The sequence below is a fragment of the Phoxinus phoxinus genome (assembly GCF_949152265.1).
Source record: "Phoxinus phoxinus genome assembly, chromosome: 17".
NCBI lineage: Eukaryota > Metazoa > Chordata > Actinopteri > Cypriniformes > Leuciscidae > Phoxinus > Phoxinus phoxinus.
Genome location: NC_136892.1, coordinates 5,584,669 through 5,601,680, shown reverse-complemented (window position 1 = coordinate 5,601,680; position 17,012 = coordinate 5,584,669). Strand labels below are relative to the sequence as shown.

Sequence of the window (17,012 nt, the reverse complement as noted above, 5' to 3'; positions counted from 1 at the left end):
TCTAAATGCATGATGCTGGATGACTAAAAATTAAATTAAAAATTAGCACATGCAGAAGCTAAGAAATAATTTTTTCTATTAAGATATTTATTTTAAGGAAAAATGTCAAATGTTTGAATGCTCTAACTCAGATTAGTGAATGTTCACCTGTTTGTCATATGTTCTGACAATAAAGAGTAGTTTAAAACCACAATTAACGCTTTGGTTTCTACAATTTTCACTTAGGAGCAAAAATATGCCTTTAAACTTGAAAGAATTTTTTTTTTGACATTTATCGTGATAATTATCGATATCGACTGATATAAAAAAATGTATCATGATAAAAAATGTTGGCCATATCGCCCAGCCCTAATTATGGCTTAGAGTTTATGAAACCCCAAATTCAAAATTAGAATATTGTGAAAATGTTTTCATAGCCATAATCATCAAAATGATAAATAAAGGCTTGAAATATCTCACTTTGCATGTAATGAGTCTATATCATATATTAGTTTTACCTTGTACGTTGTTTTACTGAAATAATTTAACCTTTGCACCATATAAATTTTTTTCGAGTTTCGCCTGCATTGGACTCTAAATCTTGAGAATGACTTAACAACAACTCGGAACGATTGTCCTAAAGTGCAATGCTGGAAGTTAGCTGTAGATGTGTGCTTGAGTTTGCTCTTGTCTTGTTTTAGGGCCTCCTCTAATCCCAGCTACTGGGATAGACACTCCACCCCACTCCAGAACCAGAACCTCTTCCCCTTTGGCCCTGCCTGGAGTGGGACCACCTCCTCCTCCACCTCCACCACCACCACCACCACCTCCTTCCTCTTCTTCCTCCTCTTCTGCCTCTCTCCATCCTCAATACACTCTCTCTGAATGTAAGCCACTGCGCTTCTCTCTCCTCAGCTTGAGCAGTGGTGCTTAGCGCTTACTGTCTGTGTGTGTGTGTGTTGTAAAGGGGTCATGTCAGATTTCTAGTTTTAATGCACTACACATATACTCCATCCACTTGTGATTTTCCTGTCCATCAGAAATGGATTTAAATTTAAATCATTAAATCATCAATGCGATTGACATTGTAAGCGGCCTTCAGGGAAGACAGTCTGACCCCTTTAAAGAAAGCAGTTGATATACTAAGCCTCTTTCCTGTCTGTTGGTGGTGGTTCTGGTCTTGTCGTGTGTTCATCAGTTAGTAGGGGTGTAATGATGCATGTATTATGGCGCTTTTCCATTACCAGTACCAGCTCGACTCGACTCGCTTTTCGCTCTGTTTTCCATTGCAGATAGTACCTCCACAATAGTACCTGGTCGTCATAGCGACGCGACACACCCGCTACCCACACACACACAGGACAATGGAGGAAATCGAGTGTATGCTGTTTTACATCATATTAGTAATGGGTATTAGGGCTGTCACTTTACGTTCAAAAATCGATTGCACAATCGATCGGACCAACCAACCCAAGATTCGAAAATGAAAATAGGGAATCGATTTTAAAGGCCTTTTTTTTTTTAACCAAAAAAGTTGTTTTAGGTGGACAGATCAATACAATACACAGAACATGTAGGATGTTGGAAAATAACAATGTCTTTTCTGTTAACCAAATGCTTTTCAATATTCGCTATTACTTCAATGCAAGTGAGCAAGCTTATGTTGTTTATTTGTTAAGTTGTTTGTTGCTTAGTGACGTGTGTGTTCAAGTAAGCCAGAAATGCGCAGATGCTGCGCAATACGCGGTATTTAATATATCATGATGACTCACGAGTTGCATATTTGCGCTAAATCCGCGCAGATTTGGCTTTACGAACTTCCCCAGCAAAGCGAGTAAACATAGAAACACGCCAAATTGGCTCGTGATTTGACAGCGTTACCCACCAAAGTAAATTTTTACCCGCATTTGGTGGATTGGCGGGTGTTAATTTCATTCCCTGAATCTTTGTCATTGTGCACGAAACTTCACGCCAATAAATCATCAGAAATATTGCTGACTTGTGCGCATCTCAAGCGCCCTCTTTACGCTCGTCCTAATGCCTGTTAGTTGTCCGTGGATTTGCCTATATTTGGTTGTAAAATGGAAACGTCTTTAGACATGGGAAATCGATTTTACAATCGATTCAATGAACACTTATGTCTCAAATCGAACAGGATTTTTTCACAAAGTGACAGCCCTAATGGGTATATCACGCAATCTCTGGCCAAACTATTTAAAAATGCCGGGGTAATTCAGGATACTCCGTCTGGCGCGTGTAACGATGACGCAGTGAATAGTGACGATTCTCTCTGACCAATCAGCAGTCTGCCGTGTTTCACGTCACATTTTAGTATCGCCTCAGAACCTCGCTGAAGGTGATAGGAAAAAAAGTATCTGCAAGCAGGTACCGGTACAACTTTTACACAGTGGAAAAGCAAACAAAGGCGAAGCGAGCTGGTACTGTGTAGTGGAAAAGCGTCATTAGTACCGAACATTTTCAGTACGGGTATTCCGGTTTGGTACGCATGTGTACAATATTGTTTACATTGATTTACTTTGTTGCGAGCACAACTGGAAAAAAAAAAACAGGACACAGAGTGAGCAGCTGACGATCCAGCTTGTCTTAAACATGAGACTTGTTTTATATTAAAGCCCCTCTAGTCAATAATTGTATCCAATTCTAATGTATTCATCACCAAAATGACACTAAAAAAAAAAGAAAAGAATTCTTCATCTTAAAATAGCTTGAATGTAACTCTAAACACTTGCCTTATTTAGTATATGCGGTTCTATGAATATGCAAATGAGCCCCGCCTCCACTCAGAGATCCACTCCTTAATCATCACACGTTGATCTGATTGGTTACAAGGTAGTTTGTGACGTAAGAAACACCAGCGATTTCAAACCGTGTTTTTGAGACTGTCTTTGGTTCACTGCAGTTTTAAGGAGAAAATACTCAACAATGCTGTCGACTTATGAATTTGGTTTGTCTTAAAGCATATTATAAAAACACCACATAGACATATAAACAACATTAAAAACTTGATTTTCACCACAGGGGGACTTAAAGCACATCAAACTAAATGATAAACCTACCCTGCTGTCAGATGCGTGTGATGTTTAATGCGCTTGAGACGTGTTTAACTCATTTTAAACAAAGTTACACATTTCCATCTCGCATAAACTATTATCTTGACAGCAAGCGAGTCTGTTTTAACTTCACAAACTCCTTCCAGTTACAACAGCACCATAAACTGCAGTCTATTTTCAGTGTAGTAAACCTAGTTTTAGTAAACCACTGAAAACATACCAAACTGTGAGTCAGGTTATTCATTTCGAGTAATTATTTTCCGAGGTTGTAAATACAACAACAGATTGAGTACGTTATAAAAGAAAATACTGTTTCAGTTTTTCTACTTCAAAGATTCATGTTTAGTTCAATGTGTCACTTGCTGTTTCTTTGTAATTATTTGTGAAATTTACTAGCAATTTCTGAGTGAAAATAGTTTGAAAGCCATGTAGTTTTCAGTGTAGTATATGAGGGATATGTGTTTGTCTGAAGGCTGCAGTGACCGACTCTGACCATGCAGTTGTGCTGTTGCTGCATCTTACACTCACTGCATTTCTTGAATATTAAAGAGAATTTGGAGAAAGTTCTCTCAAACACATGTGGTAAATGTTTAATTTATCAAAGGGAAATAACCTCCTGTAGTGTTTCCCCCCCCTGCACACAGTACATATGGTTTAACACGTCTTTGTTGTGTCACACACAGACAGCTATGACCCCGAGGCCTATAACCCAGAGTCCCCAGGCCTGACCGGTCCAGGCAGAGCTCAGTACCGTCATTTCATCCCTCGCATCCAGACGCAGAGACCCAACCTCATCGGCCTTACCTCTGGTGATGGACAAAACTCACGAGGTATCAGATGTAAAATATCAGTTCCAAACCAATGACTATTTTGCATGAGAATTTTAGATGTATTCATCAGGACAACATCAATTTAAATGTGTTTAATACGTGTTTTTAGCAGCTAACATAGTGATTCAGACTGAGCCGTCCGTGCCGAGTGTGTCGAGCAGCGAGGCGAGGTACAACTCTGAGCAGGAGAACAGGAAGAGGTGTCTGCCGGCTACTGATGGCCCACTGCTCAAAAAACCCTGGATGGACAAGTGAGTGATGAGCGACTACTAACTGTTTTAGTAGATCTTCTTTTGCAATCTTTCAAGAAAGTATATGACCTTTATAAATTCACCACAAATGTGTGTGTGTGTGTGTGATAAACTTTAGAAATTGTGTTCTACTTTAATTATGATTGTGATCAATGACTTTTCACAGACTGTGAGGATGTGTTTTCCACAGCGCTGCATCAACATCACAAATCTAGTATGACTAGTGGTGTGGATCTAATCTGTAAATCTAGTTTTTAATCATTTTATTTAAAAAAAATCTAATTTCATTCTTCTCTTTTCTGACTCCTGAATTCTTTCTAAATTTTTTTTGTAAAGTCGTGGATTTTGTTCTTTTGCTATTGGACCAAATAGTATTATTATTATTATTTATATTTTTTTAACAACAAAAATTATATTTGCTGTCGTCGTCCATTCACTGTTATTAAAGTTTACACAACTATGAGAACTTCAGAAGACCCTGGAAATGTGAAAAGGATCCAATATTGATTATTATGCCTTTTATGTACTTTTGTCAAGCTTCTTATGCTCATCAAAAATACAGAAATAAAACAGTAGTATTTTAAATATACAATTTAACATAATGGTATTCTATTTTAATATACCTTAAAATATTATTTATTTCATTACTCCAATCTTTAGTGTCACATGATCCTTCAGAAATCATTCTAATATTTTAATATTTATTATCAATATTGAAAACAGTTGTGCTGCTATTTTTTAACATTTTAGATTTTTAGATTTTATAACTGATACTTTTTTCAGGAATCTTTGATGAATAAAAAAGAACAACAATATACACTACAGTTTTTGAAAGAAATTGATACTTTTATTCAGCAAGGATGTGTTAAATTGATAAAAAGTGATAATAAAGAAATTAAGAAATTATAATTAGAGCAACACCATGAAATAGCATAGAATAATTAGCATAGATAATTAGAATTTATTTAAGAAAAAATAAATTCTATTTTTAATAAATGCTGATCTTTTTTACTTTTTATCCTGAAAAAAGTATCATAGGTTACAAAAAACATATTAAGCAGCACAACTGTTTGTGCGTTGATAATACTTGAGTATTAAATCAGCATTTTAGAATGATTTCTGTAGGATCATATAACTCTGACAACTGGGGTTATGGCTGATGATAATTCAGCTTTGATTCTCAGAATAAATAATATTTAAAAAAAAAAGTATATTAAAATTGAAAACCATTATTTCATTATTACTTAAAACACAATATTAGTTGTATTCTGTATTTTTGATCAAATAAATGCAGGCTTGATGAGCAGAAGAGACTTCTTTCAAAAACATTAAAAAAAAGTAATGTTTACAAACTTATGACCAGTACTGTATAGCAGAATGATATAAACTAATTTAATAAATTATATTATATTTATATATTATGAGTGTAATCAATTATGGATCATTATGCTAACTATTACATTTACCTTTTTACATGTATATATTGTTAAATGTTTATTAATAATTATTAATTTTATTTACATAATTTTTAGTGTCTGTTAATTAATATTGATATATTTAGACACGAAACTACAATGATACAGGTGGATGTCCCGATTGAGATGTGTAATGTTGTCTTCTCTGTTTTACAGGCAAATTTTCAATAACCAGCATAAACCCACCTTCCCGAAAAAGTTTTATTACGTCAACACCAAACTAGAGGTCCGCAAAATCCCCCGGGACCTCAACAACATCACCAAACTCAATGAGCACTTCAGCAAATTTGGAACCATAGTCAACATTCAGGTAAACTTTCTGTGTAGATAACAATAGCAAATATGTAGTTCATAATGTAATGTAACACTTGTGTTACATACAGGTCAACGAATGTAGTTGCAGAGATTGTGATGTAAAACTGTGTCCTGTGTTGTCGTTTCCACAGGTGGTGTTCGGGGGCGACCCAGAGGCGGCACTTATCCAGTACACAGCCAATGACGAGGCTCGGAGGGCCATCTCCAGCACTGAAGCCGTTCTCAACAACCGCTTCATCAGAGTCTACTGGCATAGAGAGCCCACATCCAGCACACAGGAGCAGAGACCTGGTCAGACCACAAACCCTGGCCAGCAGCAGCCCACGACACACAAGGTCTGAGACCCGCTGATGGATTATCAGATTCGGAGGAAATGAAAACTGGAATGCACAATACTTTATATTTCTATGCTATTTCATGGTGTTGCTCTTCTAACATTTGTGACCCTGGGGACCCTGTCACATGGGTCAATTTGATGAAATTGAGATTTATACATCAAATGGAGGCTGAATAAATAAGCTTCCTATTGATGTATGGTTTGTTAGGATATGACCATATTTGGCCGAGATGCAACGATTTGAAAATCTGGAATCTGAGGGTGCAAAAAAATCGTAACATTTAGAAAATCTCCTTTAAAGTTGTGCATTTATGTTCGCGATTGTGCTGCATTCACTCACAAAAATAAATGTTTTATATATTTATTGTAGGAAATGTACAAAATATCTTCATGGAACATGATCTTTACTTAATATCCTAATGATTTTTGGCATAAAAGAAAAATCTATATTTTTGACCCATACAATGTACTGTTGGCTATTGCCACAAATATACCCATGTGACTGGTTTTGTGGTCCAGGGTCACATTTGGAGAATGAGCTCTTGCCCAGCCCTACTATTGACAGTTCTCTTTTCCCCCATAGAAAAGTTATTATCAGCTTTAAGAGATTAACTCAAAAATGATCTGATATCCTCAACATGACTGTTCATCCATGGATCCAAACTTTGTCATTCGTTTACATACTTTGACCGAATTTTGTTTTGTGTGCAGGTCATTAAGCAGCACCCCGCAGGAGCTTACGTGCTGAATAACACCTTCCCCAAACACCAGACTGCCACGGGAATCATGGGCGGCACTGAACCTACCAGCCCGAACCAAGAGCCGTCAGTGGTAAAGAAAACACTTGAATGTTTGCACACATCTGTTCACAGAGAATATGTATGTACACGAGTAGGAGTGCGATATGGCTGGGATTAAGCCATAGGCACAAGAGAAGAGCCACATCGCATGGCTACGGGTGTGATACTGCGTTTATACAAAATTTCAACCGCACGAGTGTGTAAATAAATCAGAAACCGCAACGGAGTGCCTTCAAAAACCCTCTTTTGTGCAGAAATACTTTCTTCCGCCACAGATTCAGATCTCAAACTGACAGTTTAATAGTTGAGCCCGAGCCTCCGTTACTAAACGTCACTTTAATGTAATGAAGGAACTTTAAGTCGCTTCATTGGAGAGTATAATGAGAGGGAGGTCAATCTTAGAGGACATTTTTTATTATGAATATGAGGAAAGGGATATCTTAGTATCTTTTTAACAGATAAGGGAATTTCCCATGATAGCGCTAGTCAGTGCATTTGCCTGTTGCATCATGTGAGGTGTTCTTTAGAAATAACCTTGCTTACAACCCTGTTCGGGTCGATTTCAATATGAAAGTCTTTGCTTTGCTTTGCTTGACTCACTCATAAAGACTCTTGTCGCCATCTAATTATGTAATAATGTAACGTTCATTGAAGTAGAAATCACTAACAGACCCTTTCCAATACCAAAGACAGCATATTGTTTAAATAAAATAAAATGCTATTCATTTAACAATAATAATTACCAGTAAATGATCAATAATAGCCATTATAAAAGTATGAGGTTTGTACAATAGGAAATAAACACAAGCAAACAATTCAGTCAAGTTATAAAAGCAGCACTCTATTTTTATTTAAATTAAATCTTGTACTATAACTATAGTTATAAAACATAACTTTACCCTTAGCCAATTCGATTTGTCCTGGAACAAGTAATAGATTAATAAGACCAAAGATTACCCGTTTGATATACGCAAAATGAATTATACCTCATGTTTATCCATTTATACTGTATGTAAGAGTCAGCAGCAGATTCCCTAAGGAGTGGGCGAGATGAAGCCGTTCTCAGCGGATACACAAGCACTGAACTGCCATGAGCTCACATCTCTGAAAGTGTCTCAACCAATTTTCAAATAGCCACTGTTTATATATAAATCGTATATTTGAGGTCTAAACAACTACACTCTTGCCTACAAAAACATTTCCGTGACCCAATAACAGTAGTATTTGTAAAATTATAGTAGGTTTGATGCTTGCTGTGAGAAATGCTGCCATTATATATCACAGGAATAAAATATTTTTTAAAATAAAACAGCAACAATAAATGCAGCCTTAGTTATTAGCATAATAGACTTCTTTCAAAAACATTTAAAAATCTTCCAAACTTTTAACAGATTGTGTGTCTATATTAAAAACAAAAAAACACATAAACATGTAATATATGTTAAAAATCAACAATTGTTTGAATTTCTCTGTTAAACTAGGGTTTGACGCCATCTTCGAGTTTACCGAAGGGTCCGTTCTCACGCACAGTGTTGAAAACCGCATCAAAGTCATTAGGAAAAACGGGCAAAGCGCTGGAAGCTCAGGAGGTTCTGAAAAAGAAGCATGTGAGTATTTCCTTTCTCCTCCTCACCTCTGTAAGCGGATACAGGCACATCCACCTACTAGGATTGCACAGTCTGGAATGTACTTATGACTGCGCTAACGTGACCTCTGGCCTTCAGGAGGCGTTGAAACTGCAGCAAGACATGAGGAAGAAGAAACAAGAAATGGTTGAAAAACAGATCGAATGTCAGAAGGTATGAAGCATTACTGGAGTTAAACAAAATGAATGTATATATACCACCAGGTATATGTTTGGACACACATGCACATTGTTTATACATTTTTTATATTACTGTAATTTAAAAAACAAATCGGCATTTTAGAGTATTTTTGTTCAGTTTTTCTATTTGGCTGATAAATGTCAGAAATTTTTATGTTGACACCCATGTCATACGTCACAGTTATCTCATATTTACTGTGTACAATTAGCATTACCTGCTCTTTATTTGAAAAACATATGATTCCCAGTGTGCACAAACTTGCCAGATTACCAAGTAAACTGTTGGTTACAATGTTTAGTTCCTTTTTTTTTTTTTTTTTACTATTTGTGAAAAATACTTTAATAGGATTGATTACAGAATCAAGAAGTATCCATGTAAAGTATAAATATATTTTACGGATACATTTTTATCATGCTCATTGTTTTTCCAAATTGTTTCCTTTTCAAATTATAGTAAATGATTTATTTCTAATAATTGTAGTAAATATTATATGAAATAATCATTTCAGCCATCAATTGTTATTCGTGCGTAATTTAATTGATGAAAGTTAAATAGTGTGGTTTTTATTTTTATTTTATTTTGTATAATCTGTCGATTATTTTGACGATTAATCGAGTAACCTGTCGATTATTTTGACGATTAATCAAATGGTCGGACGCTTATTTTGAGGGTAAATTGGCCGATTATTTTGAGGGTTAATCGAATAATCCAATTTTTATTTTGTGTGCATGGTAATAAAAATAGATCTAAGTGAACAAAAGCCTTTAAACCAACTTTAACATTTTGATAAGGCCAAGTACAAGCTAGAAGAAAGAGTTTTAAAGAATGGACCATCTTGAATTGTTGACTAAACAATCGGTTTTCCTCGTGATCTGCTAATGATGACAGATATTAGGAAAACCTGGCTTTCAGATATTCCAAGAGATGACAGGGAATTAACATTTTCAGTATAAGAAAATTAAGTAAAGATAGTTTGACTTCCCATAGCACTTTGTAAACGATTGTTAACTATAGGCTACTTTATTGCATTTATGTTATTAACCAACTTTGCATGTGTGGACCATTTAGCAAAAATAATGAATAAACTATATATAACTGCATCGCATCCTGTGTGGTTTCACAATAGCACTATGCCAAATAATTAATATTATTTTTATTTGTTTTTAATATATCGTGCAGTCTTAGAAAAGGACTAATAATGCAGTTAAAGGATTCTCATCCGGGGAATGCACCACTTCCTGTATTTTTCCGGTTAATTCACACGAGTAAATTGCTATCAAGTGCTCGATTTAAACCGAGCCCTAAAGTTATTGTGCTTGTCCTGATTCAGTCTCGGTTGAATGAATATGAAAAAAGGAGTGTATATTAGAGCTACTAGTGATTTCGTACAGCAGTTTAATGTAACTCTAAACCTGAACGGCCTTCTGCAGGTGCTGATAAACCGCCTGGAGAAGAACAGAGGGATGAAGCCAGAGGAGAGAGCAAACATCATGAAGACTCTTAAAGAACTGACCGATAAGATCTCTCAGCTGAAGAAAGAGATCAGCCCGACCGCACCAGCTACTGCCAACACGACACAATCAAAGTCAAAAACAGACGTAAGACCATTCGTGTGTACTGTACCTAGTGTTACTGATACAAGTGTGCTCTAGATCTGTTTCTGCATAAAGCTGCAGTCCGTAACTTCTGGCGCTCTAGCGGTTAACCCTTAATCACTGTTTGGGGTCAGGCTGACCCCAATGGACTTTTCCTTCATTTTTTAAAAGTGTTACCTTCATCTCAGGGGCATGAAACTCTGTGACTTTTCCTAAATAATCTATCTAAACATGCACAAAAAACTGGGCTTGATTTGGTTGTTCTAAAGGTGTGTAAAAAATGTTTTACCGTTTAAGGTGTTTGGGGTCAAAATGACCCCGCATTGAAAATGAATGGGAAAATGAAAAAAATGACTTTTTTTTATTTTGTTTGTCAAAAAAATGAAAGTAAATCTACAAATAAACCAAGGTCTGGTCCTAGAGCATAAATAAAAAGTAGAACGAACTTTCTATCTTATACACACACACAGACACACACACACAAACACACAAATGTATGTGACTGCAACAGAGAGCATTTTTACAGAAATTGGCCAATAAAATAAACAAACCTGGCATAAATCATTTTTTTTTAACATTTAAATCAAGGTCTGGTCCTAGAGCATAAACCCAAAGTGGAACTAACTTTCTATCTCATACACACACACTGCATAATAATAATAACACACACTGATAATTCTGCAAAAGCAGATAATTCAAAATATATATCAGAAAACAACAAAAAATTCTAAATAAATATTCACAGCATATATATCATACATTTGTGAGGAGAAGTTGAAGCATCAAGAAAAATAAAGTGAAAATGAATGAGTCTCTATGGCCCTCTCTGGATACATGTGGTCATTGCACTTTCATTCCGTAAATAGGTAAAAAACTTAAAAATTTCCACAAAAACACAGCATAAATGTATAGTTGACAAGTAAATAAAAAAAAAATGATATATAGTTTTCCATATAAAAAAATTATATTTCCTTATGCAATCGCTCTTTAAAATGCTTGGGGTCAGTCTGACCCCAAACATCTTAAGTGTTATCCTTTTTTAACTGTGATTAAGGGTTAATAAACAGAACGGCAAGCGTCTTGCAGAAGAACATTGTAGCCAGAGCTACTTCTCTCTGTTACCGTAGGGATTCAGGATAAGACAAAAACACTGTTTGGAAAATGGATTCATGATGTACTCGCTTGTTATTATATCATTTTTTAACAAAAAAAAAATGTACAGACTGCAGCTTTAAAATTTAGAACCTAAATGTACATTGCCAATTTTGTTTTAAAAGATGTTACTAAATTTAAGTATAACTGTCTTTTGTGTCGTCTCTAGGCACAGAAAGAGTTGCTTGACGCGGAGTTGGACTTCCATAAGAAGTTGACGGCAGGAGAAGACACAACAGACCTGAAGAGGAGGCTGGGTCAGTTGCAGGTGGAGGTAAGCGGCCACTTTCTGTCACTGTGACCTGTTCATCTGATATAGTGTCTGATACCAATATCCAGAACCTGGGTGCATTTAATATATATATAAAAAACGGTTAGTTCCAATCCTTGATTCTGATTGGTCAGTAGCTGTTTTATTCACGATAAAACATGGCTATGACCGCTTCACCCAACGGTTCTATGTGTCACACAACACCCCTAGCAACCGCTCTTAGCAACTTAAACACGTTTGATCTCATCGATATTGTTCATTGAAGCTATAGTAGAGTATTGTGAGAGATCGAGTAAGCGAGTGGACCTGCATTTACGTAGATATAGCATTTTCCTTCAGGTCAGTCCTATATTCATAATAATAAAAAATCCCTTTGAATGTCCGCTGCGATATCTTGTCCTTTTAACAGTTAAGGAGTTTTCCCGTGCCCGTAGTCATCTGTCAGTTGCGTCTTCTCCGAGATCACAAGTTTGAATCATTTCAATGTAAAAGTCTTCTCTACTGACTGACTCGCTCATAAAGACAGTCTTTGTCTCCATCTTTTGGCGAAATAATGTATGTAACTTCTGTTGCTGTTTACGGTCAAGGACTGTTTTCCAGCGGAAGGAAGGCTATTAGTGATTTTACTTCATGAAAGTTGCATAGATGCATATATTTTTCGGCTTTAATATTTGCATTGTGTTGTAACCGTTTTATAAAAACAAACTGCTTCGAGACGTGCCTAACAACGCCCTTCAGCCGTGACTTATTCACGATACAGCACAGCCTCTCGTACCTTATTGCTTACATATATATAATTGTGTTTAGTTACTGAGTATTTTGTGATTTATTATTATTTCCCCTGTAGTTTTTTTTTTTAAGTTGCTCTGATTTTTATTTTACAAAAAATATTAGATGTATGCAGTAATCCAAATCTTTTGTGAATCATGATTGACAGTATTTTTAACTATATTTTAAAACATCCAAACACATTACAGGAATGAATGGAATTGAGGTGGTAATGAAAATATACAAAAATATAAAATAAAATATAATTGTGCATTTAAATGAATTTATTCTTTTGAATTTAGAGTTAATATTATTAGAGTTGTTTTGTTTATTTATTTTGTAGTACCAAAAATGTGCCAATGACCTGACAGGTATCTCTAAAGTAGCGATAGATGTGTGGCACACGTGTTAGCCAACTGGAAAACAAGACCCATTTTAACCCCATTTTATTATATTCAATATTTTTATAGTTCTGCATAAAACGCCATATATGTTAGTTGCTAAGACGCCATACTTAATTTCAGATTTTTTTATACTGAAGCAAAAGACAGTGATGTGCCCAACCAGAACCAGCATAATCCATTTCATGCACACACAATGTCAACATTAGCGTTCCTAAAACGAGAGAGACAACCCGAAACATCACGGCTGGCACTGGGCTTATCTTAGCTGGTGTGAAATATGCATGTCATTACACTTCATCTCTTGCACATTTAACTCTGAGCACTTCCCAAACCCCAAGGACCAGTCCCAAAACAACACGCATCCCTCTCCTCACGCTGGTGCTTTTCATCCCATTAAAGTTTGAGCGGCTCGCATGTAAGAAATGAGAGAAAGATCGAGGGTAGACAATTAACGGAAGAGAGCGAGAGTCAGAAACCACACAAGCTGAAGGACTGTGCAGGGCATGAAAGAGAAATGATCAGCATTTGCTGTGGCTTTAATTTTTCAATCTGCAGTCAGGCACGTTACAAAGTCTAGTACTTTTTGGAAGTTTAGAGGAGCTTACTATTCCCATACATCCATATATATATATATATAAATATATATATATATCCTATTTCATTCATTTTAGTGCTGGTCAACGATTAATCGTGATTAAGCGCTTCCAAAATAAAAGTTTGTTTACATTATATATATATATATATATATATATATATATATATATATATATATATATATATATATATATATATATAGTTCCAATCCTTGATTCTGATTGGTTAATAGCTGTTTTATTCATGATAAAACACGGCTATGACCGCTTCACCCAACGGTTCTATGTATCACTACACAACACCCCTAGCAACCGCTCTTAGCAACTTAAACACATTCATTGAAGCTGTAGTAGAGTATTGTGAGAGGTCGAGTAAGCGAGTGTAATTGCATTTACAGTAGATATAAGATTTTCCTTCAGGTCAGTCCTATATTCATAATAAAAAAATCAGTTTGAATGTCCGCTGGGACATCTTGTATTTTTAACAGTTAAGGGGTTCCCCCGTGCCTATAGAGCCCGGGCGTAGATGTTATGGATCGTGCATTGTGGGAAAGAGTTATGGACCAACGTTACAATTTTAATGACCTACTGCCTACTATACAGTACATCTACTTCCGTACCGTGATTCCCACAATGCATTGCGATGTGACGAAACGATCCTGAACTCTATAGAGCTGGTAAGTCCCGCCCCCTCCGTAAAACCCCGCTGGACCTCAAAGTTGAAAAACCGTCAATGCAAGTGAATGGGAGAAAATAATTATTTTCTGGTCCCGTTTGAATTGTGCCATGAATGTGAACATATGTTGTCTGTGAATTTTTTATATAATCTTTCATGTTACAAGTTTGACAGTATATGGTATGATTCGTCGGCTAGCAGTTGTGGAAAAGAAATAACGAGAAAGACTACATGTCGCCTATGTGACGTCACCGCATAAAGTTGACTTACCCGTGGTTTTCGCCAACCTCAACGATTTTTTCCTCTCCCTGAAAGAAGGCGGTGAAGTGCACCAAAGACACAGCCATGTCTAGCGGGATCCGTGAGCTAGAGCCGTGAGCTAGTGGTGTTGACGTTTCAAACGCGTCGAAAGCAGCGAAGAGTTGTAGTCCACAAAGTGCTCTCACACAAAGTCTACCCGTATCAAACTTCTACCCGCTAAATTGTAGCATTCTTCACACGAAAGATTATATAAAAAATTCACTGACAACATATGTTCACATTCATGGCACAATTCGAACGGGACCAGAAAATAATTATTTTTTCCCATTCACTTGCATTGACGCTTTTTCAACTTTGAGGTCCAGCGGGGTTTTACGGAGGGGCGGGACTTACCAGCTCTATAGTCATCTGCCAGTTCCGTCTTTCTTCTCCGTGATCACAAGTTTGAGTCCTTTAAATGTAAAAGTCTTCTCTACTGACTCGCTCATAAAGACAGTTTTTGCCGCCATCTATTGGTGAAATAATGTAAACACTTCTGTTGCTGTTTACGGTCAGGGACTATTTTTTCCAGCGGAAGGAAGGCTTTTAGTGATTTTACTTCATGAAAGTTGCATAGATGCATATTTTTCGGCTTTAATGGTTGTATTGTGTGGTAACCGTTTTTATAAAAGCAATACGGTACTCGAGGCAAGTGCTGTATCTTGAATAAGTCACGGCTGACTCCGCTTCGAGTCGTGCCTAACAACGCCCTTCAGCCGTGACTTATTCACGATACAGCACAGCCTCTCGTACCTTATTGCTTACATACATATATATATATACACACACACACACACACACACAGACACACACACACACACACACACACACACACACACACACACACACACACACAGTATATACATGCTGTCTGTTACTTTAATTTCCTATTATCACTGTAAAGCTATGGGGTTATTATTGTTGCAATATTCCAAATAAATAGATTAATATTCACAAATAAATGTAAAGAGATTCACAAAAATGTATCGAATGCACAAATGAATAGATTAAGATTCACAAATAAATGTAAAGAGTTTCACAAAAAATTATAAAATTCACAAATAAATAAAATGAGATTTGCAAATAAATAAAACATTTACAAATGTTTTCTTATTTTACAAACACAACTCTGCCTGGCATTTATTTGTGAATCGGTTCCTGTGCATTTGTGAATCGCTGCACACATTTGTGAATCCCCTCACGCATTTGTGGATTTTGAAACACTTCTAGCGTAGACGTGCAGAGAAATCCACAAATAGGTGGACTCCACCCACCGCCTACTCAAGCCAATCAGATAACGGCCACATCGAGCTGGCCAATCGTAGCACGTTATCGCTTCAACCAATCACGTTTGGCTTTACACTCGGGGCGGGAAGTGGGAACTGATACTTGCATCAATGGAAAGAGCACTGGAGCGCAGTAGTACCGCTGAACTGTGTGTGGTAAAAACACTCTGTTTTCAAAAGATCGTTGGAGTTTAAGGCCTCTTTATATTTCCATCAGGATACACTCAGGGAATTATGATAATCAGAGATCCCGAGCATCATGAACAGTCTCTACACCGGCAAGAGGCGCGACACAGCGCGTCAAAAGCAAATAGGCACGTCTATTCACTGCTGCCGCTGCAGTTTACATCATGTAAAACTAGCATGTTTGAAATGTTAACACATATTCCCTATATGACGTCTGCTTAGCTTTATATGCATAATCGTGCTCTTAACGGCTCTGATCGTAGCCTGCTTATTGACTAGTGCTGGTTACTTAAATCATATTTCGTGATAGTGTACTGGACGCGGGGCATTCACTGATAGTAAACGGATGCCCGCACTTCTGATGTAGCGGCTACTTCACGCAATTAGGACAAATGTTTTTGCACATTCCCTTTGCCCAGTGTAGATAGCTGGCCAACCGTAGCACGTTATCGCTTCAACCAATCACGTTTGGCTTTACACTGGGCGATCTTGCTCTGAAATAACTGCTAATTTTATTTATCATATCATTCATCTGTATGCATTTGCTCAAATAGGAAGTGTACGCGCAAAGGCCCATAAAATTGCAACAGCAAAATATGTTTAAAGTTTGGATTTTGTTAGAATTACACCATTAGACTGATGGTCAAGCCAAGCCACAATTTTTATGAGCCTTGAAAAAAGCCAGAGAAACAGCACTTTACATCTCTGTTATGGGAACAACGCGTTATGGACGCGTCACGTTATTCAAGATAGAACAGAAAAGCATCAAGTAGCTGACTAATAAATAACTGGGTTCAACCCATAAATAGCTACACTATTTAAACTCTGATACACGGAGTTTTTAATTTGCATTGCAAGATTTTTATTTGCAGCATCGACCCCAGTACTAGCCTACAC

General features: G+C 36.6%; 1 protein-coding gene across 9 annotated transcripts in view; it reads left to right on the top strand.

Moving 5' to 3' along the window:
* rbm27 (RNA binding motif protein 27) overlaps positions 1-17,012 on the top strand; it is a 35,407-nt gene that overhangs the window by 12,710 nt on the left and 5,685 nt on the right. For 2 of the 9 annotated variants that reach the window (XM_079585725.1, XM_079585723.1), the window contains exons 8-17: positions 681-866; positions 3,734-3,880; positions 3,990-4,131; positions 5,763-5,916; positions 6,053-6,256; positions 6,970-7,089; positions 8,540-8,665; positions 8,783-8,857; positions 10,315-10,482; positions 11,801-11,905. In XM_079585725.1, coding sequence (XP_079441851.1) covers positions 681-866; positions 3,734-3,880; positions 3,990-4,131; positions 5,763-5,916; positions 6,053-6,256; positions 6,970-7,089; positions 8,540-8,665; positions 8,783-8,857; positions 10,315-10,482; positions 11,801-11,905 — 1,427 coding nt within the window. Of the gene's footprint in view, positions 1-680; positions 867-3,733; positions 3,890-3,989; positions 4,132-5,762; positions 5,917-6,052; positions 6,257-6,969; positions 7,090-8,539; positions 8,666-8,782; positions 8,858-10,314; positions 10,483-11,800; positions 11,906-17,012 lie in introns of all 9 variants that reach the window. The other 7 variants (XM_079585724.1, XM_079585721.1, XM_079585727.1 and 4 more) reach the window with 4 other exon arrangements.